A 22,769-nucleotide genomic window follows, 5' to 3' on the forward strand; every position below is an offset into this window, starting at 1 on the left:
TAAGTGGCGTTGATTACATTTGTGTTGTGTGACTCTTCCTTCGTTTCCAGAACTTTTTATCACCCCGAACAGAAAGTCAGCACCCCTTGGCAGTAGCTCCCTGTTTCCTCCAACCCCCGGCCCCTGGTAACCAAAAATAAACTGTGGTCTCTATGCACTTGCCTCTTCTAGATAATTCACAGAAGTGGGATCGTACAATATCTGTCCTTTTGTGTCTGACTCTTTTCACCCAGTGTCATGTTTCCAAGGCTCATCTGTGTTGTAGCATGTATCAGGACTTCATTTCTCTTTATTGCTGAGTAATAGTTCACTATCTGCATGTACTATATTTGATGAATCCATTCATCTGTGGGTGGCTATTGGGAATAGTGCTCAGTGAACACTGGTGTACAAGCATCTATTTGAGACCCTGCTTTCAAGTCTTTTGGGTATCTACCTAGGAGCGGAATTGTGGGGTCATACAGTTGTTCCATGTTTAACTTTTGGGTATATAACTAGGAGCGGAATTGTTGGGTCATACGGTTGTTCTATGTTTAACTTTTGGGTATATACCAAGGAGCAGAATTGTGGGGTCATACGGTTGTTCTGTGTTTAACTTTTGGGTATATACCTAAGGAGTGGAATTGCTGGGTCATACGTTGTTCTATGTTTAACTTTTGGGTATCTACCTAGGAGTGGAATTGTGGGGTCACACAGTTGTTCTATATTTAACTTTTGGGTATATCACTAGGAGCGGAATTGCTGGGTCATATGTTTTTCTATGTTTAACTTTTGGGTATATATCTAGGAGCGGAATTGCTGGGTCATACGTTGTTCTATGTTTAACTTTTGGGTATATACCTAGGAGCAGAATTGCTGGGCCATACGGTTTTCTATGTTTAAATTTGGGGATATACACAGGAGCAGAATTGCTGGGTCATACAGTTTTCTATGTTTAACTTTTTGAGGAAGTGTGACTGCACCATTTTAATACCCTCGGAACTTTTCAGTTTTATGAGTCAATAAGCTCCCTGAGCCAGTCTGGGTTTCCCATCACTGTCAGCAGAAAGAGTCCTAGCTGACACGGTGCACAGAAACACTCTTTTTCATCACATTCTCATAGGACGTTGCTGTAGAGAATATGGCTCAAGGACAAGCTACTATTGAGCTCTCTTACGGATTGATTGTGTCCCCTAAAAATATGTGTCATAAATCCTAATATCTATGCTTGTGGAAACCCTGGTATTGTACTGGTTAAGAGCTACAGCTGCTAACCAAAAGGCTGGCAATTTGAATTCACCAGGCACTCCCTGGAAACCCTGTGGGCAGTTCTACTCTGTCCTATAGGGTCGCTATGATTCAGAATTTACTCAGAGGCAGTGGGGTTTTTTTTTGTTTGTTTTTTCTGCCTGTGGTCATAATCCCATTTGGGAATGGGTTTTCTTTATTATGTTAATGAGACAGGATTAGTGTAGGGTGTGTTTTGAGTCAATCTCACAAAATATAAAAGGAACAGATTAACCAAGCAGAGATGAGGGGAGATAGATGCCAAGCCACATGGAGATCTGCAAGGAACCAGGAAACAGAAGCTGAAGAGACAAGAACCTTCCCCTAGAGCTGGCACCCTGACTTTGGACTTTTAGCCTCCTAAACTGTGAGGAATAAATTTCTTTTGGTTAAAGCCACTGATGTGTGGCATTTGTGTTATAGTAGCACTAGATACCTAAGACACTTTCAAATCCAGCAAGCTCACTGACAAATCCAAGGGAAAACCATCTGAGGAGCTGTGTGGGGCTCTGCAGGACCTCCGTCCAGAAGGAGCTAGATGAGGACACCCTGGTGTGTGGAGCCTGCAGCCCCACGTCTGGCATGTAACTGGCACTCAGGAAATATTTGTTGACTGGAAACCAGCAGGAAAATTCTAACAAGTCATACTTTACATGTAAATTTTCAGGAATATTTTCAGGAAAATATCTAATGTGTGAACATCTAATCTGCATTTCCCTGTCCTGACAGATGGCCCATATTAACAGAGCGCCGATGATAGTAAAAAAAATAAAAAACCCTACAAATACTCAGTGAGCATGTTGCATGGGAAGCCTGCACAAAGTGAGACTGGTGGCTACCCAATTTATGCTTTAAAAAGGGAACCTGTGTGAGTTTCCATTGCTCACAGCCCTTCCCAGCTGCTCCCTAGAGAAAGGAAATGGCCTGTGGGCCTTGCACTCCTGGGCAGGGCTCTTTGAAGAGCAGCCTGGACCCCAAGAGTCTCAGGTGAATTCTCAAAGTGGACTCAGGTACCACCTGCATCAAAGTCACCTGGGAGTGGTTAATAAAGACCCCAACCCAGAGCTATGGAATCAGAGTCTATGAAGGCAAGGCTCTGGAATTTGCATTTTAAGCAATCTTACCCCAGTAGTTTTGTGTTCACTAAAGTCTAAGACAGACTAGAAAGAAAGGCCTGGTGATCTACTGACATCGGCGAATGAAAACCTCATGGATTACAACAGAACATGGTCCAACTCGTTGCTGTGGACACGCCATCAGGAGGGATCAATCCCTGGAGAGGACGTCACAGTTGGTGAACCAGAGGACCAGTGAGGGTGTGGGAGACCCTCAGTGAGCTGGACTGGCAGAGTAGCCACAACGATGGACTCAAACACATTGGCCATTGTGAGGAGGACACAGGGCTGGGCCACATTTTGTGTCGTTGTACATGAGGTGGCTGTGAGTTGGAGTCGACTTGACAGCAGCTAGCAACACGGCAAAGCCGAAAACTTTACCGTAATCTGTGTATTTGCCTGTGGGTCTCAGGGGTTTGCAACCTCACGCGCAGCGCATAGGCGGTGTTCCTGCCAGGAGCGAATTCCTGATCCTGGCTTAGGGATGTGGTGGAGGCTGGGTCTGGTGAGAGGAGGCCAGGCCAGGTGAGGCCACATCAGTGGTGAGGGGTGGTGCGTAAGAGGGCCTGTGAGTGGAAGTGTATGGAAACACCCGTGTCCTCCTGGTACAGTTAACGTAACCAGGTGTGACTACAGCTGTTGCTGGTGGGACAGAGCCCTGGGCACTGCACCTCTCGAGAGGATACCCTTGTCTGGCACTTGGTCACCTGCTGCCTTCTCTGGCCAGGAGGGTTTTATCTGGAAGGGAGATATTGTTTTAATAGATATATATTTTTTTTTTCACCTGGAGATTGAGCCCCAGAAGGCAAGGACCATGACTTGCTCTTGCCCCGCCAGCCACTGCCACGTCTTCCCACACTGCCAGCACTCGGTGGACGCTTACTGGCTCTTCGCCTGACCTGCCTCAAGTTTACGTGAGACCAGGAGGCTGAATGTCCCTCTTCTGCCTTTCCTGCCCTCCTGGGACTGCCTCCAAGAGTCCTTTGGGGAATCACCATCCCAAGTTTTTGGTCACATAACTTGAGTATGATTGATTGACCCTAGAGTTAAGCCCATTCCCTTGGCCACAATTGTTGGCTTAAGAATGGGCAGTGACCCCAGCATCCCAATCAGAGTGACGTTCAAGGCTCTTGCCGAGAACTTTGGGCCACAGACCCTCTCTTCTCCATCACTTACAAGCAAGGAAGCGTGTAGTCCCTGGTGTTCTTAGCAGCCTCTTTGGGCTGCGAGGGAGGCCTGACTGAGAACAGGGTCAATCTAAGGAAGCACAATTGAGAAGTGGGAGGAGAGAATGGGACCTGGGCACATCTTTGAGTCTAGATAAAGATTTGCCTGAAGCTGCATCTGTTCATGAGCTACTCAATTATTTGTGCTAATAATTCCCTCTCTGAAGTTTTAAAAATTAAAGATGTCATTTTGCTGACTAAAGTGCTCCTGACCCAAGCCGTGTTCTCTTCAGTCACCTCATATGCATGCGAAAGCTGGACAATGAAAAAGCAAGACAGAAGAATTGATGCATTCAAATTGTGGTGTTAGGAAGGATATCGAATATACCATGGACTACCAGAAGAACGAACAAATCAGTCTTACGAGAAATACAACCAGATTGCTTCTTAGAAGCCAGGATGGTGAGACTTCAGCTTGCTGACTTTGAACACATCATCAGGAAAGACCAATTGCTAGAAAAAGACATCATGGTTGGTAAAGAACGGTCGGTGAAGGCAAGGGAGGCCCTCAGTGAGAGGAATTAACACAGTAGGTGGAACAACAGACTGAAACATACCAATGTTGATGAAGTTGGCACAGGACCAGGCAATGTTTCCTTATGCTATCCATAAGGTCACCATAAGTCAGAGTCAACTTGACGGCAAGTAGCAACGACAACAGACATGCCCTTCAGCTCTCCCTATTTCTCTTTCAGTTACGTATCTCGACCATCTTTGGTCACTCCCCGCCCCGCCCCATCCTCAGTTAAACAAAAAACTACCTGTAAAGCAGAGAAGATGGGTGATGGACTGGGGAGCAGGGCTATTTGGATTCGTGGCTTGTTGAGAATCCATGCCCGAAGAATATCGATGAATGGATCAATGTCAACCTGGAGGGAAGCCCTGTCCTGGTCAACATTTTAACCAATGACTTTGATGAAACAGGAGACATGCTTAGCCAGTCTCGGATGACACAAAGCTGGAGGAATTGCTAGTATGACAGATGGCAGAACCAAGATCCAAAATTATCATGACTGACTTGAGTAGCAATAAGGATAAATACAAACTCTTGCCTTTAGGTTCAATGGTACGAGCAGGGGGTTGGGGAGACCAGGCCTGGCCACCGTAATGGCCTGGAGCTTTAAGTTGGCCATGAGCTTATGATGAGCCAGAAGTTGAGGCAATTAGTAACAATTAATGTTGTTTCTAAACATTCGAAAACCGCCCTGGAGAAGAAAGACTAAGTTTGTACCTACACCCCCTATAGTAGGATAAAGAGGAGTCCCTAGATGGTGCAAATTGTTAACGTGCTCAGCAGCGAACCAAAAGGTTACAGGTTCGAGTCCACCCAAAGGTGCCTCAGAAGAAAGACCTGATGATCTACTTCCTAAAGATTTGCCACTGAAAACCCTACGGAGCACAGTCCTACTCTGACACGCATGGGGTCACTGTGAGTCAGAATCAACTCGACAATTTTTTTTTTTTTTTTTTGGATAAAGAAGTGGAATTCTCTGGGGAACAGTTTCCAGCTGAATATATGAAAATTTTTTCTAATGGTTCCAATAACAGAACAGGCCCTCCAAAACCTCGAGGTCATCAGAATGTACTAGAAACGATTCCATTCTGCTGGGCTTCATCTGAAAGTACAGAATTTTTTTTTTTTTTTTTATGATTCTCATGCACAAGATTCCAGAAAAAAAATGAGGTGGTAATGTAGCCTAACTTGGCACCCTCATAAATTTGCATCAAAGCAACCAAAGTGGTACCTCGCCTAGGGAGGCTGCCCAGGATCCCCCGGAAGCAGCGGTGGCCAGGCCCACTCGACCTCACACCATTTGTCTCACCCTGTCTTCTTTCCCGGCCCCACCATACGCCCACTTCTGCCATCCAACGTGGGCTCTGTTTCCTGGCTCACGCCTGCCTCCCCGGCATGGTAAGTCCACAGTCAGAGCATCGAGGCCACACCCTCCCTGCCCAGCCCCTGCCCTTTGACCTCCACTCATTTCTGGGACGTTGCTGCTCCCCTGAGCCAGGCTGGTCTTGTGATCTGCCCACACAGTGAAGGGGCCCTTTTGTTTTTTTGTTGTACTTTAAACGAAGGTTTACAGAACAAACTAGCTTCTCATTAAACCATTAGTACACATATTGTTTTGTGACATTGCTTACCAACCCCACGACATGTCAACACTCCTTCCTCGGCCTTAGGTTCCCTATTACCAGCTTTCCTGTCCCCTCCTGCCTTCTAGTCCTTGCCCCTGGGCTGGTGTGCCCTTTTAGTCTTGTTTTTTTTTATGGGCCTGTCTAATCTTTGGCTGAAGGGTGAACCTCAGAAGTGATATCAGTACTGAATTAAAAGGGTATCCAGGGTCGTACTCTCAGGGTTTCTCCAGTCTCTGTCAGGCCAGTAAGTCTGGTCTTTTTTTGTGGCTTAGAATTTTGTTCTACATTTTTTTTCCAGCTCTGTACAGGACCCTATTGTGATCCCTGTCAGAGCAGTCAGCGGTGGCACTATCTAGTTGCACTGGACTCAGTCTGGTGGAGGCCGTGGTACATGTGATCCATTAGTCCTCTGGGCTAATCTTACCCTTGTATCTTTAGTTTTCTTCATTCTCCCTTGCTCCCAAAGGGGTGAGACCAGTGGAGTATCCTAGATGGCCGCTCATGAGCTTTTAAGACCCCAGACGCTACTCACCAAAGTAGAATGTAGAATATTTTCTTTATAAACTATGTTATGCCAATTGAGCTAGATGTTCCCTGAGACTATGGATGGTGAAGGGGCCGCTTCTCCTGCTGTTCTGAACACTCCATTCTACTTGCTAACCCAGAGAGACAGAGCAGACTTAGAGAAGCTGGGCAACAGCCCTACTTCATCTTTATTTTAGCAAGGCGGTTTTTAAAAATAAGTTTTGCTTCCACAAGCACAAATGCACTGCCCCACGGCTACTGCACTGCCTGCGGATCCACCCTGTACTCACGTGCTTCTCGTAGAAACGGTCCACCTCTCTCAGAAGCTTCTCCTGGCAGTCAGGGTGGATAGCCAGGAGGTAGGTGGCAAAAGAGAGCGTGTTGGTGACGATCTCGTAGCCAGCGATGAGGAAGATGAAGGCCTGGCCCACTATCTCATCCATGGTCAGGGGCTTCGACAGCACTCGAGGCGCGTGTGGCCGGGGAGGAGGCTCTGGGCAACCAGCTGAGGAGAAGACCTGTCTGACAATGTCAAAGCTGTCCACACCCACCGAGCTCACAGAGTGGCGGGCGTCCAGGATCATTTGGAAAAAGTCTTTCCGCCTCTGTGGAACAAGAGAAGACAGTGCACATTCGACTGTAGAGCCTCTTAAGTGAGGCTCTTGGAACACAAAGCTGTGTGCAGTTTTCAAAGAGCTGGGTTATCTGAGGTGGTGAGAACCTGGAGCCTGCTGGAACGTTCACCACTACAGCACAGGCTAAGTCGATACTCGTGGAGCCAGACAACAGAGAAGGATGCTCCATTGAAAAGGACAAGGCAATTCTGTATGGGCTGACTTGAAAAGTCATTCAGCCACTCTTGTTGCCAGCTGTTGTTGAGACTCACAGTGACCCCGTGCACAATGGGATTGGACTGCTGTGCTCCATGGGGTTTTCACTGGCTGATTTTTGGAAGTAGATCACCAAGCCTTTCTTCCTAGTCTGTCTTAGTCTGGAAGCTCTGCTGAAACCTGTTCGGCATCATAGCAACTCACAAGCCTCCACTGACAGGCGGGCGGTGGTGCACGTGGAGTGCATTGGCTGGGAATCGATCCCAGGTCTCCAGCATGGAAGGTGAGAATTCTGCCACTCAGCCACCACTGAGCCACTTAAGTAGAATAAGTGAGCCACAGAACAGTATATAAAGTAGGCTCTCATTTATTCACCGAAGTGTTTAATATATATAATTACGAGTATTTGTTTATGCATAGAAAATGTTTAGCAACATCCATACCCAGCCATTCACAGTGGCTACCTTGGGAGAGTGAGACGGATGAGGTGGAAAAACCAGGAGGGGGAGCTTTTTTGTTTTTTAACTCTATATGGTTTTTTTTCTTTATCTTTGTACAGTTGGTTGGAGTCCCTGGGTGATGCAAACAGTTAAGACACTTAGCTACTAACCAAAGGGTTGGAGGTTCAAGTCCACCCAGAGTCACCTTAGAAAAAAGGCCCAGTGATCTACTTGTGAAAAACCAGCCATTGAAAACCCTATGGAGCACTGGTCTACCCTGCTACGCGTGGGGGCACCATGAGGTGGCGTTGACTTGACGGCAGCTGGTTCACTGGTTGGTTTTATACTTGAAGTGCAGCCCCTGCCACCCCCACCCCCTGGGTTGCTCCGTCGTTCCCTGATGCATAACTTTCTGGACAGCCGTGATTTCTTCTCAAGCAGTGAGGTGTTAATAGGACTAGGGGGATACCTGGCTTTGGTGAAGCTTGTCTTCAAAGCCTGCAGACGTTACATCCCAAGTCCTTTCTCCTCGCCTCCTCATATCACTCCCGGTTTTTTCTCTGTAACCCCCTTCCCCGCTCAGGTGGGTGAGGCTTTCTTACCATTTCCCTACCTTCCTCGTCAGTAACCCTGTCCTCTGCGTGGTGACTACCACTGACTGTAACAGCGGAAGCAAGGGCCTCTTGCTTCAGAGTTGACCGAGCGCATTCCCGGAGCAGCCTTCCTTGTGAACCTCTTTAGTGTGACAGGTGACAACCGATATGCTCCTCTTTTCTGAAGGTCATGGAACTCATCACCACAGGACAGTATCGGGACCACCAGCAGGAACCTCTGTTACCAGAGTCAGCCTTCGCTGTAGTCAGGGCTTCTGAATTTCCGTCACAGCAACAATCTGTGCCCTGCACACCAGCCGTAATTCCCCCTTCAGAGGTGGGTGGTTGTTATTTCTCGTGGCACTGTCTTTCTCCTCCAGTTTACCAGCAACTCCAGGCAGGAACCAATCCCCTGCCCCCGCTGTGGGCCTGGTTCTGGGCCTCAGCCTTGTCCTGGTTCTGGTTCTGGGTCTGGGCCTGGGCCTGTTTCTGCTCCTGGTTGTGTGCCTGGGCCCGAGCCTGGGGATGGTACTGGGCCTGTCCTGGGGCTGGTCCTATGCCTGGTTCTACGCCTGGATCTGGTCCTGTGCTTGGTCCTGGGCCTGTGCCTGCTCCTGCTCCTGTACCTGGTCCTCGTACTGGCCCTGTGCCTTGTCCTGGGTGTAGGCCTGGTCCAGGGCCTGGTCCTGGTCCTGTGCCTGCTCCTTGTTCTGGTCTTGGTTCTGTCCCAGGCCTGGGCACGTGCCTTTCACACGTGAGAGCAGCATAAAGAACTGCCCAGGTGAAATGGAGCGCAGCAAACCATTTTGATGAAAGGTGTGTTGGAATCAACTACAGCCTTCTGCTGTTTGGAGCAGGAACCTGGGGTCCAGAGACCTTTGAAGTTCTACTGCTTCCCCACTCTGTGACCTTGGAGGGGTCCTGGCCCCAGCAGGCCTCCCGGCTGAGCCCGTGTGGTGGGATCCTTGAGTGAGGGAGGCCAAGCCTCAACGCCTTCCCTGTGCCTTTGGCAGCAGTGGCTGCCCAGTTCCACTAGCCCTGTGTACCTCCCTGACCTCCAAGGTGCACCCTCCACACTGGCCTCCCTCAGCTTCTTTCTGGCTGCTTGGTCACATCTCTGCGGCTACCGCCGCCCTACCCCACTTCTACGCCAGGGCAGGGCAGGCAGAGCAGGGTCACAGCATAAGCTGGGGAGTGAGCATCCTTTCCTGCCTCAGCTCCTGGAAGCTGCGGGCAGAGAGTATCCCCAGACCCCTTGGTTGGCTCATTTGAATCTCCTCAGGGTGCGATACAGTGGGGTCCCTGGGGAGGGGTGGGGGCCATGGCGGCAGGCAGGGCACAGCCACGTCCACATAGGCAAAGCGGCAGCTGGTGTCCTGTGCTCCTGTCCTGGCTCAGCCGCAGCTGCAGGGCTGTCAGAGCTGTGTAGTATCTGTCTCACCTCCGCTGAGGCCTCGGGCAGTGCTGCCCTCGGGCCTGCGACAAGCAGCCAGTTTCCCTTTATTTGCACTGCCCGTGATGAAGGCCGTTGAGCGCTGCCCAGCTTATGGTTACAGCCAAGGAAAATGTGCGTCCTGACAGATGTCGTGTCTGATCTGCCCACGGGCTAGAGCTTGGAACAATATTTACCTTTCCACACCTGCATGGCATTTCACCGTGCAAACACGCATCTGCCTGATGGAAAGAGTGGCGAGTAGAGACGGTGCACCCCGAGCTTCCTCGGTAACCACACAGCTCTGAGGCAGGGGATTGTAGGGGCAGGTTTCTCAGATCAGCTCATTATCGCAACAAATAGCTCTCGAGTTTGTAAAAGGAAAGGCTCGAGGCAATCCCGGTAATTGGATCTTGACTAACCTCTCACCTCCGAGTAAGTCCCTCCCAACAACAGTTCTAGAATTCTCAGCCTGATTCCACAGCCAGTGGGTTCGAGGCTGGGAGAGAGTTTGACCAGCCTCAGAGGGAAGCCACTGTAGCAGCAGTTTGGAAACAGCGTCTTCTTCCCCTGCCCTGGCCTTGGTCTCTGCGGAGGTGCTTAAACTCGAGTGAGGCTACTCTGTGCTTTCAGGCCTCCCAGCCAGGCCAGGTGTGAGCACATTCCCAGGCCTTCAGGATCCCAGGACTTTGCTGACTGGTCCAGGGTCAGAGGCCCGGCTTTGGGGGCTGGGCAGGGGGAAGTGGCTACTCAAGGCCCCACAGTGCGCCAAGCCACCCACTGACCCTGGATTTCATGATGGGCCTTCACCATTGGGCCTCACCACCTCTCCTCACCAACCCCTTCGAGTCACCAAGGCTTTGAGAAAACCCTTTTCAAAGCTCCATCTTGAATAAAGCAGTTAACACAAAGACATTTCAGCCTGGTTTTCCCTTTTAAGTAACTTTCCTTGGTGCAGGGAGACCCTTCGGGACTGCATTGACACATCCAGGAAAAGATCCAGTAGTGAAAATGTTTCCCTTAATCCTGGCAACGCCATTTCTGGTCTTAACACCAAGCTCAGTCAATAACTGGTCACTTGATGCCTACTGTGTGCAAGGCATAGTGAAATCTGTGAAAAAAAAAAACAGCTGCCGTGGGGCAGACCCCAGCTCACGGCGACCCCGTGTGTCAGCTGCCATGGGGCCGACCCCAGCTCACGGCGACCCCGTGTGTCAGCTGCCGTGGGGCCAACCCCAGCTCACGGCGACCCCGTGTGTCAGAGTAGAACTGTGCTTCATAGGGTTTTCAACGGCTGATTTCTTTGGAAGCAGATTGCCAGGACTTTCTTCCAAGGCACCTCTGGGTGAACTTGACCCTACAACCTTCTGGTTAGCAGTCAGGCACGTTAACTGTTTACACCACAAAGAAGAAAGAATACCTCAGTCCCAGATGAAGCATGCTAAGGGGCCCAGTGGGCCCTCACTGTGAATTTCTTAGCAATGCCATTCTCTGTACTGAGAGGGAACGAGGGATGGATTGACAGTGGCCTGAACTCCTGTCTGATACATATGTGTTCAGGCCCTAAGACTCCATTTTGCTGTTTTTCAATAATATAAAGAATACCAAAAACCAAACCCATTGCCATTGAGTCGATTCTAACTCATAGAAACCCTATTGGACAGAGGAGAACTGCCCCGTAGAGTTTCCAAGGAGCACCTGGTGGATTCCAACTGCCGCCCTTTTGGTTAGCAGCCATAGCACTTAACCACTACTCCACCAGGGTTTCCATATAAAGAACAGCTCATGAAAATTTCATGTGGGCACATTTAGCTAGCAAATTCTTTGGGGCTGCTATAATCTGTGCTTGGGGTGATGCTTAAGAGAGAGGGGGCATGTTGGTTTGGGGGGCAGCTTTAATCCCACACCGCATTTCGGAGTGTGGACAGGTTGCTCTGGGTGCCCTTGGCTGCCTCCTGCCCCCTTCTTTGACCTTCCTCCTTCTTTCTCCTTTCCTCCTCCTGCCCCTGCCCCTGCTCTAAGCGGTGGGTCTCTGAAGGACAGTGGGGCTGGGGGGTGGGGGAGACGAAGAGGAGACATTGATGCCAAGTTCAGTTCCGTCCCACCCACACTGCGCCAACTAAGAGCCTTACCTTGTTTGCAGCTTGCTGGTCCCTCGAGGTAGCCACATTCCTGATGAGTTTGTTAAAGAAGCCATTCAGCTCATCTCGGTTCTTATTGGGCAGAATCCGGGCCAGTGGGATCATTATGGATGGAAACGACACTGGAAAGAGAAAACACAAGTGGCGTTGAAAAGAGGGCGGTAATAAACTGGGGTGATGAGCCAGCTGTGAGCAGGAAGCACGCCGGCCCCAAATTAGGGTCGTTTTGCAGTCTGGTCTGCCCCACCGAGCAGCTGCACCCTGAGCAGGGCTTTCTCCTGCCCTGTCTTTGTATTCCTCCCCATGCCCTGCACACAGCAAGTGCTCAATAAGTATCTGGACTATTGAGTCCTAACTGTCTGGGCCTCAAGAGCTCCACCTCATACTTGTATGTGAACTTCCCAGGGCCCGGCACAAGGACCCGAGGTCCCCCTATAAGAGGGAATCTTCGCAGATCAGGTTTAGAGTCTCAGGGAGTGGCAGCTTTCTTAGTAGGCTCATCATTTGCATTTCCTTCCCTTTGGATAATTGTCCCCAGAGCCACAACCCCAATTATCCTGAGAGCTGACCTGGGCTGCTGACAAGAATGCTGGCCCCACCCACGGCCTCCTCCCTAGCTCCTGTGCCTATGGGACAGGCCTCCCCAGGCCAGGGGCACTCACCCCTCCCAGGGAGGGGCTCCGTTTAGGCCATTGTCCTGCGTGGTGAGCCTACTTCATCGGGCCCCATGCAGGGATGAGCTGAGAGGATCCGAGGTCTCAGCACTGCTCCCAAGGGCCAGAAAGGCTGGAACCAGCATGGCCGTAGGGCGGGGGCTCAGAGCAGCCAAGACATCAGGGGCCGCGGGGATGGGCCAGTGGGACCACTGCCCACAGGACACTTGGGGGTGATGGAGTAGTGGACCTGGGAGCACGGGGTGGGAGGGTGAGGTAGGGGATGCCCTGCCCCCCATCATGGCTGCACCTGCAGTCTCAGTACCAAGCTGATGGGGACAGGGATACAGCCCAAATAGACTCAGAAAATGGGAATTAAACTGAACAAGAAATAAGTAGACTTCGGCAGCCCAGTGGAATGGTTAGGAACAAGGGCAATAATCAATAATAGCACCTTGGTGCTTGCTTCAGAGCAGGGAGGCACTGGAGGTGGCCAGAGGGGGGAAACTCACGGGTAAAATAAAAATAGCAGAAATCAGCTCATCTATGTTACAATGGGTGGCCCACCAGTCGCCCCTCACGTGTGATTTTTTTTTGTTACAGCTCAAGCTAGCTTCTCGTAAAAAATTTATACACACATTGTTATGTGACCCTAGTTGCTCGCTCTGTAATGTGACAGCACACTCTTCCTTTCCACCCTGGATTTCCTGTATCCATTCAACCACATCCTGTCCTTTTCTGCCTTCTCCTCTCACCTCCAAACAGGAGCTGCCCATTTAGTCTCATGTATCTACGTGAGCTAAGAAGCACTCTCTTCAGTCTAACCTTTGTCTGAAGAGTTGGCTTCAGGAATGGTTTTAGTTCTGGGTTAACAGAGAGTCCAGGGGTCATGTCTTCCTGGGTTCCTCTAGTCTCAGTCAGACCATTAAGTGTGAATTTGAATTCTGCACCCCACTTTTCTCCTGCTCCGTTAGGGAATCTCTGTTGTGTTCCCTGTCAGGGCAGTCATTGGTGGTAGCTGGGCACCATCTAGTTCTGCTCTCAGGACGATGAAGTCTCTGGTTTATGTGGCCCTTTCTGCCTCTTGGGCTTATATTTTTCTTGTGTCTTTGGTGTTCTTCATTCTCTTTTGCTGCAGGTGGGCTGGGACCAATTGATGCATCTTAGATGGCTGCTCGCTAGCTTTTAAGACCTCATACGCCACTCACCAAAGTGGGATGCAGAATGTTTTCTTAATAAACTTTGTTATGCCAGTTGGCCTAGATGTCCCCTGTGACACGTGATTTCTAATTACTGTGTACTGGGTTTCAGCGTGGAGAAGTCTGGGGGAGGGAAAAAATATGCCCCAGAAAATTGAAGGTTTTGGGTTCCAGTCTTGACTCTGGTTTGCTAAGCATCAGTGTTCTCATCTATAAAATGAGTGGATACAAGGATTAATTGAGGCAATGGGAGCAAAGTACTGATCAGCACAGTACTCGGCTACCATCCTCACTGTGGTGGTGGTGAGCAGCCAGGGCCATCTGTGTTGGTCGTAAGTGGCCGCAGGCTGGAACAAGTGAAGTGTGTGTGGCTCCAGGAAGACAGTGCTGTACAGGGGGACTGTCAGATACCCCGAGAGCGCCCTTTCCTGGTGGCAGGTGTCCTGGGGTCTGCCCATTGTCGTAGCCCAGGCTCACCGCCCCTGCAGGAGCTGTACTTACAGATCAAAGCCAGGATGGGTCTGGGGATGGAGAATTCAAAGAAGCGCCTGCAGTGTGTCACAAAGGGGTGCTCGGGCGTCTCCTGGGAGTCTAACTGGGTGCCGAAGGCGACGCTGGCCACCAGGTCTGTGGTATAGCAGCAGTAGCACCTGCAGGAGGCGTGACAGGTGAGCTTTGGAGGACTTAGCCGTTGCCCAGTCCACAGAAGGCATGGCCCCATCACTTGCACAGGTGACCTGGCCCTGCGGAAGGATAAGAGGGACCTTCCTGCACCTGAGCCAGGTGTGTGTGGGGGGAGGAGCGAGTAGCTGACACCATCACTGGGAGGAGATATGAAAAGGCAACAGGCTTATCTGGACAAGGGTGGGTGGGGGTGGGCGGATCCTCTCCTTGATTTGCCGGCAGCCTTGGTCAGCTGGAGCCAGTGGTGTCACTAGGGGCAGGTGGGGGGCGAGGACCACACTAGGTGACAGTGTCAGAGGGGCTGACACTGAAACAATTGTCCGTAAAATTTTCATGCAGTGTTTCAGCAGAAATTTATTGTTTTTTTCTAAAAATATCCCTGTAGTTAGTTACAACAACAAAAACGTTTTTCATAAGCCCAGCTTGCATGTATCAATATACCTGCAAGGCTAAACTCTATGCTAATTTACTTTTTGAGCCTTCTAATGTGCACAGGTTAGAGCTGTCACTATTACCCAATTACAGTGATGCTTCAGATCACGTGGTTTCGTCTGCACGTGCTAAAAGCACCCACTGTTGTATTCTTGCTGCCGGTGTTTTTATAAACCCAGAGGTGTTTTTATAGTCAGTAAAATTTGAAACCTTGGTGGCGTAGTGGCTGCTAATGAAAAGGTCGGCAGTTCAAACCCCCCAGACGCTCCTTAGAAACCATATGGGGCAGTTCTACTCTGTCCTATAGGGTCACTGTGAGTGGGAATTGACTAGACGGCAGTCGGTTTGGGTTTGGGGTTTTTTTTTTTTTTCTTTTAATTTTGTCAAACTGTCTGTTACCTGTATCAATAACTTTTTAAGAATGCGGTAGTAATTGAAGGAAAAGGAGTGATATACAGGAACTACAATTTATGAGTAACGTTCCTACAAAAAACATCACTAAGGATTTTCTATGGTCTGGTGTGGGAGGAGATCCACGGGGCAGGGCGTGACACCATAAGTTACCGCACTGGGTGACACCAGCCCTAGTGACACCACGGACCGGAGCTCAGGCAAACAAGTACCTTTCCGTGACTTCAATTTTCTAGTCTGTAAAATGAACGAGTTCAACTGGGTGGTAAGTAAGACACACCTGCCGCTCAGCTATTGTGGGAACCCAAGGTGTCGGCAGAGAAAACGCTCAGGGGCCGTCTTCCCACTGGGTAATTGAAGGTACTTACTTGTCGACAGTGCCTGTGAGCCCTGCCCTGTGGCACGTTCGGTGAGAAACACAGACTAACCAGGAGGGAGGGTCAAGGATCTCACAGTGAAAACTGCTGACCAGGCCCAGAGAGCAGGAGATACAATTAGGGAAATCTTGCGAGTGTCCTTTGACTAAGATGAGGCAGAAATAAATTTGAGTTTGGTTCCAACCATGGAAACGGGCGTTAGAGGCTGTACAACCTCACTGATAACTTATGAATCAAAGGCCAAGTGGATTTGGTTGCTGGCTATCTATAAAACAAAAAAACAAAAACCAAATCCGCTGCTGTTGAGTCGATTCCGACTCATAGTGACCCTATAACACAGAGTAGAGCTGTTCTATAGGGCTTCCAAGGCTGTAATCTTTACAGAAACAGACTGCCACATCTTTCTCCCATGGTTAGTGGGTTCGAACGGCCGACCTTTCGGTTAGCAGCTGAGCACTTTAACCATTGCGCCAAACTGGTATTTAATGATGTACTTTTCTAGATTAGAAACCAAAATGTCTGATGTTGCAATAAGATTTCAGAAGGTCTTAGACATTAAATCCATGTTAAATAATCAAAGCGGGGTGATAGGAGGCAGTCACTGCTGCTTTGGGTCTAACTGCTAAGGAACACCATGCTCGGTGCGGGTAGGCAGCTGTGCTCCTTGGCAGCATGGGTGGCTACCAACCCGGTATGATCTTAGGAAGCCAAAGACTTCCTCACCTTGGTGCTCCCTCCTGAATCCATGTGATAGGACATGCCACCATTCATTTTTTTAAAAAAAGACCTTAGGTTCAAAAGGCAATCACTGTTAGCGTTGTTAGGTCATCTAGTCGGTTCTGACTCGTAGTGACACTATGTACAACAGAACGAAATACTGTCTGGTTCTGCATCACCCTTATAGTCATTATGCTTAGGCCCCTTGTTGCAGCCACTGTGTCAATCCATCCCATTGAGGATCTTGCCCTTTTTCGCTGACCCTCTACTTTACGAAGCATGATGTCCTTCTCCAGGGACTAGTTCCTCCTGATAACATGTCCAAAGTACATGAGACGCTTCCAAGAAGCATTCTGGCTATATTTCTTCCAAGACAGATTTGTTTATTCTTCTAGCAGTCCATGGTGTAAGTCAGTATTCTTTGCCAACACCGTAATTCAAAGGCATCAATTCCTTGGTCTTCCCTATTCGTTACCCAGCTTTCTGCATGCATATGAGGCAACTGAAAACACCAGGGCTTGGGTCAGGTGCACCTTAGTCCTGAAATAACATACCTACTGTACCCTAATTCTCCACCACCTGTCAATTTGTCATACTGTGGTGGCTTGCATGTTGCTGTGATGCTGGAAGCTAGGCCACCAGTATTTCAAATACCAGCAGTGTCACCCAGGGTGGGCAGGTTTCAGCAGCGCTTCCAGATTAAGACAGACTAGGAAGGAAGACCTGGCAATCTGCTTCTGAAAATCAATCAATGAAAATCCTATGGATCACAACAGAATAGTGTCTGATACGGTGCCGGAAGATGAGCCCCCTAGGTTGGAAGGCACTCAAAATGTGACACAATGGCCAAAACCATGGACTCAAGTATAGCAATGATCGTGAAGATGGCGCAGGGCTGGGCGACATTCGTTCTCTTGTGGGTGGGGTGGCCATGACTGGTTTTGGGCATGACTGAGTGCTCCATAGTCTCACCGAGCTAAAAATGCCTGGGCTTCCCCCTGGAGCCCTGTCCCCTCTGCCCAGGCTTATCCTGCCCTCTCCTGAGTTTGTGGAGGTCCAGACGGGTGAATCCGTCCGTGGACTAACCACCATACGCTCAAAGCTTCCCTCAACATGGGAAGCACCCCGTAGCTTCATTTGCATTCACTCTGCATTTTAAGTGGGTTTCACTTCCTACTTGCCCAACCACCCATGCTTTTCTGAGCTTCTCCTGTTTCTGTAGCCTGTTGGTCCCAAGGTCATTGCCCAGTACAAAAAACATCACTTGACCACTGCGATCTCCCAGCTGCAGTGGGGTGCCCTTACCTCTGGATGTTGAAAGCAGCCCCAGAGTCTGCGTAGGGTTGTAAATGAGTCAGGAGAAGGTCACAGGCTTGGTTGATTAGGGGAGTCACCTGAGAAAGGATAGCAAAGGTGTGGTTAGGACACCATGCAGGGAGCACACCCAAGTGGGCTGCAGGTTAAAAGGTGAGATATGGTACTTCCTGGAATACGGACATTGTTTAAGGTAACTTTCACACAGCTAAGATTTAAGAAAAGATCTAAAACTCACAAGTATCTTAAAATATGGAACTCTGGTGGCTCAGTGGCTAAGAGCTACAGCTGCTAATCAAAAGGTTGGCAGTTCGAACCCACCAGTCACCCCTTGGAAACCCTATGGGGCAGTTCTGCCCTGTCCTATAGGATCGCCAGGAGTTGGAATCGACTCGACAGCAACAGGTTTGGGTTTTTTTTTTTTTTTTTGGTATCTTAAAATACACTAGCTGTAAACCTCTATTCCAGCTTAACTAATATATATACGTAGGAAACAAAAAGAAGAAAGGATTTAGAGTAAATACTATAAAATAATTATGAAAATAATCATTAAGTGTTTGTTAAAACTGAGGCTTAGCTCTCAGTGTTACGACGTGTGGTGAGCCTTAGTGAGTAAACAGACCACAGTCCTCATGTATTGGCCCTGCAATCAGCCAAGATCCATGCGTGCTAGATATAGAATCATAGCATCCCAAGGGAGTCCCTGAGTGGTGCAAATCGTTAATGATTTCAGCCGCTAATTGAAAGGTTGGATTAGAGGTGCCTCAGAAGAAAGGCCTGGTGATCTCCTTCTGAAAGGCCAGCCGTTGAAAACCCTATGCAGCACAGCTCTACCCTGACACACATGGGGTCACCGTGAGTCGGAGTCTACTCAACAGTACCTGGTACCTACCTATCTACCTGCAGGGTTAAGCCCTGTGGGCGCCCACCAGAGAGCTACTTCAGGCAGTCCCAGAATTGTTTGTCATTGCTCAGCTTCTGGCTGACCTGACAGTGCGTGACCTGAGTCCATCCTCGGCCGGGCACCATCTTATTTAGTAGGGCGGCTGGGAAAGACCTTGTCACGTGGTTTGCTGAAACAGAGATGCAGCGTGCCTCTCACCTCCCTCTCCTGAGGTCCAACCAGGAGAGGAATGAGGATGACTGTCCTGATTCGTTCTCACTAGCCCTGTGTCGACGCTTCATGATTACTGCCTTCCTCTTCAAAGTCCCACAAACCATCAGTTTAATAACCCACCAGTACAAAAGTCCATGTATATGGGTCACTTATAACGGCCACAGAACCATGACTCTGTGACCTTTTCCTGTTTGGAGGATTCGGTAGTACCTGACACTGGCTTTCCTGGCTGAATTCCTTCCATGATTTTAATAAGCTTAGTGGCACAGGGGACCCTACTGTAATAAAATCCCATGTACAAAAATAGCGGTCTGGTTTATTTCAGAGGAACAATAACATGGCTTAATTTTTTTTTTTCTCTGTTACAAAAGGAAGTCTGTTTAGATATCAAGAGTGAGGCTTCCTGAATGTAACAAAGGGCTACCGTATAAGCTTTGATTTATACACCAGTCTCCAGGAGATCACCTTGCATACAGAGAGGGGCCCACCCAAACAGAATCCAGTCGCATGTCTGGGTGGTGCCAGGGGCTGGTCCAGCTGCCACCGTGGCTTCCGCAGGGAAGCCAGATGCTTTGTAGATGGTGGCGTGATTGTAATTTCCTACCACACTCTGCCTGCTGCCTGCCGAACTGAATGGATAATGACATTTGGGTTAATGTGGTATGAGATGGGGCATGTAATATGAAAAATGTTTTAAAAAGCAGTGCAGAGACAATATGATGAGACAGCGTGCCCGATCCGAATGTCGGCCAATCACAGTCCTTTCAGGTTTTCTTCCTCGCATTCTCCGTGAGCGGTTATGGAATTTACTTTCACACGAGTTGCATGCAAACAAAAGCTCTCTTTGTGGGGTTTGTATAATCTTTATACACACCACAAACCCTGTGGATTTTTCCCCCAGATCTGCAGAATTGCAGGCACATATGGCGTGTGCACACGCACACATGTGCACACACATACATTCACACAGATGCCCACAGGTGACAACACAGCATACAGTGCTGTTATCACCAGATCTTAATAACAGACTTGCATTTGATTGTTATATTCCATTTCACTGGTAAGAATGATGAATGCTTACGTATATTACACCCGCAATCAGATAAACATACTAACGCTAAGGTTTTTGACAATATAACCTCTTCCTGTGGGTTACCATTCAAAAGGCACACCTGGGGAGTAATTTTCCCGCCTTGCTTCTCTCGCCTCTCACGCTGGTCATATGTGTTCAGTGTGGCACAGCGCGCAAGGCTGAGCAGCAATTTGGTAGCCAGTTCTAACCACTGAGGGAAAGCCGGGGCAGGGAATTACCCAAGACAGGGAGTCTGCTTGCTGGAGTACAGTGTATGATTAAAGTGCCCCATAAAAAAAAGGGTTATCCACCCACTGTGTCAGAGGAATTCAAGTCAAGGTGTAGACAAAGGGCAATCGCATTAATTCCAGAAGGTGGGGAGGGCCTCAGGAGCGAGCAAACGAGACAGCTTATAGGAATAGTGACCAAGAAGGGCTGAGAAACTCTTCCGCTCAGACGTTTTCTTCTCCTCTCCTTCCCTTCCATGATCCAGTTCCACCACTGGCGTTTCCTTCCTCCAAGGTAAGACTCTGGCCTTGTGAAAACATGTTGCCAATGATTAGGTTTCCTCTCCCTGGCGCTTTACTGGCTGTGTGGCCCTGGGCAAGGTGCATGGCCTTACTGAGTCTATTTCTTCATCTGCAAATGGGAATAAGGACACCCGCCTTGAGGAGTTGTTAGAAAGATCAGAAGCGAAGTGTGTGGAGCACTTAGCACTAGGATTCGGTGAGCCATCCCAACACAGTGGTCATCCTCAAGAGGGTTACCCTCCTGGACGTTTGGGTTGGACACCTGGAGTCATTCTCCCATCTTGTTCCTCATCAACTACTCCCCATCGGATCCTCCTCTTCTTGTCGCCCTGTGTCTGCATCACTTCCTTTCTTGCATGTGCCCCTCCTTTCTCTCCCCAGCAGCCACTCCAATTCAGGCATTTTCACCTGGAATATGGCTGTCATCCTGCTTCTTGGGAACAAAGACCTTACCTCAAGCATGTTTACAGTCTTAGTAACTTGTACAGTGCCTAACACATAGGCATACTAAAAAAAAATTTAGAAAGAACCTTCTAGCCTTCCAGCTTCCTCCCTTTCACTTTCCAATCCATTCTGAACCCAGTCATCAGGCTTTGTTGTTGTTAGGTGCCATTGAGTCAGTTCGGATTCATAGTGACCTTGTGTACAACAGAATGAAACACTGCCTGGTCCTGCACCATCCTCACTGTCTTTGCTACGTTTGCGCCCGTTGCTGCAGCCACTGTGTCAGTCCATCCTGTTGAGGGTCTTCCTCTTTTTCACTGACCTTCTACTTTACCAGCATGATGCCCTTCTCCAGGGACTGGTCCTTCCTGATAACATGCCCAAAGTACGTGAAACGACGTCTCGCCATCCTTGCTTCTAATGGGCATTCTGGCTGTACTTCTTCTATTCTGGCAGTCCATGGTATATTCAATATTCCTCAATATTCAATAGTCACCAGGCTAGTCTTCTAAAAATACTTGTCATCTGAGTAATAACTTGGTTGAAAATCCTTTGGAGATCCCTACTGACCAAGGACAAAGTCCAAGCTTCTTATCCTGCCTCCTAGCACCCTACAGTCTTCTTTCTATTCTTATCTTCCGCAGCTTCCACTTTAACTAAACATGCCCACTCACTGAACTCCAAACACTCCCTGTCCTTTCCCACGTAGGTGTCTTGGCTCACCCACTCTGGAGGGCCTTAGCTTCTCTACCGATTTACATCCCACCCAGCCTTCCAGAATGAGTTGGGGCCCCTCTTCCACACCAGAGTCCCTCCTGTAAAGTGAGAGAGTCACTCCTGTTGCAGGCAGCCTCTGAGATGGCCCCAGTGATCCCAGCCCCGGTGTTCATCGTGCTCCGTGTGATGCCCACCCCTTGGGTGCAGGCTCGACCGGGTGACTCACTTCTGATGAACAGAGTTCAGCAAAAGTGATGGAACATCATGTCTAGACTTAATTTACAGAAGACCATGGCTTCCGTCTCAGGTGCCCTCTCTTGCCCTCTCATTTGCTCGCTCTGAGGGATGTTGTCTGCTATGTTGTGAGCTGTTCTATGGACAGGCCCCCATGGCAAGGAATGGAGGGAGGCCTCCAGCCAACAGGTAGTAGGAACTGAATGAAGCCTTTAGACCAACAGCCATGAGGAACTGAATCCTGCCAATAACCATGTGAATGAGCTTAGCGGCAGACCTTCCCCTAGTTGAGCCTTCAGATGGAACCACAGCCCAGGCAAACAGCTTAACCACTACACCTGGGAAACCATGAGCCAGAGGAACCCAGCTAACCATGCCAGGCTCCTGACCCACAGAAACTATGAGCTCATAAATGTTTATTGTTTTAAGCTCTAAGTTTTGTGGTCATTTGTTATATAGCAACAGGTAACCAATACACTCTTGGTGTCACTCTTTTTGGCAACTCTTGCATACTGTCACGTGTTACTGAAGTCACCTTGCTTGCTGAAAGTAAAGAGGACTTGAAGCACTTAGTGATGAAGATCAAAGACCACAGCCTTCAATATAGATTACACCTCAACAAAAAGAAAACAAAAATCGTCTCGACTGGACCAATAAGTAACATCATGATGAATGGAGAAAAGACTGAAGTTGTCAAGGATTTCATTTCACTTGGATCCACAATCAACATCCATGGAAGCAGCAGTCAAGAAATCAAATGACACATTGCATTGGGCAAATCTGGTGCAAAAGACCTCTTCAAAGTGTTAAAAAGCAAAGATGTCATTTTGAAGACTAAGGTGCGCCTGACCCAAGCCATGGTGTTTTCAGTTGCCTCATATACATGCAAAAGCTGGACGATGAATAAGGAAGACCCAAGAAAAACTGAAGAATTGACACCTTTGAATTGTGGTGTTGGTGAAGAGTACTAAATATACCATGGACTGCCGAAAGAAGGAACAAATCTGTCTTGGAAGAAGTACAACCAGAATGCTCCTCAGAAGTAAAGCTGGTGAGACTGTGCCTCACATACTTCGGACATGTTATCAGGAGGGATCAGTCCCTGGAGGACATCATGCTGGGTAAAGTAGAGGGCCACTGAAAAAGAGGAAGACCATCAAT

The 22,769-nt window shown here is 48.9% G+C and overlaps 1 protein-coding gene across 3 annotated transcripts in view; it reads right to left on the reverse strand.

Annotated features, from left to right (window-relative positions):
- Nucleotides 1–22,769, reverse strand: part of TBXAS1 (thromboxane A synthase 1) — a 174,952-nt gene that overhangs the window by 43,052 nt on the left and 109,131 nt on the right. For all 3 annotated transcript variants that reach the window (XM_049893416.1, XM_049893418.1, XM_049893417.1), the window contains exons 6-9: nucleotides 17,486–17,574; nucleotides 14,061–14,209; nucleotides 11,699–11,829; nucleotides 6,562–6,876 (exon numbers count right to left, since the gene is read on the reverse strand). In XM_049893416.1, coding sequence (XP_049749373.1) covers nucleotides 6,562–6,876; nucleotides 11,699–11,829; nucleotides 14,061–14,209; nucleotides 17,486–17,574 — 684 coding nt within the window. The remainder of the gene's footprint in view (nucleotides 1–6,561; nucleotides 6,877–11,698; nucleotides 11,830–14,060; nucleotides 14,210–17,485; nucleotides 17,575–22,769) is intronic.

Source organism: Elephas maximus, chromosome 8 (genome assembly GCF_024166365.1).
Source record: "Elephas maximus indicus isolate mEleMax1 chromosome 8, mEleMax1 primary haplotype, whole genome shotgun sequence".
NCBI lineage: Eukaryota > Metazoa > Chordata > Mammalia > Proboscidea > Elephantidae > Elephas > Elephas maximus.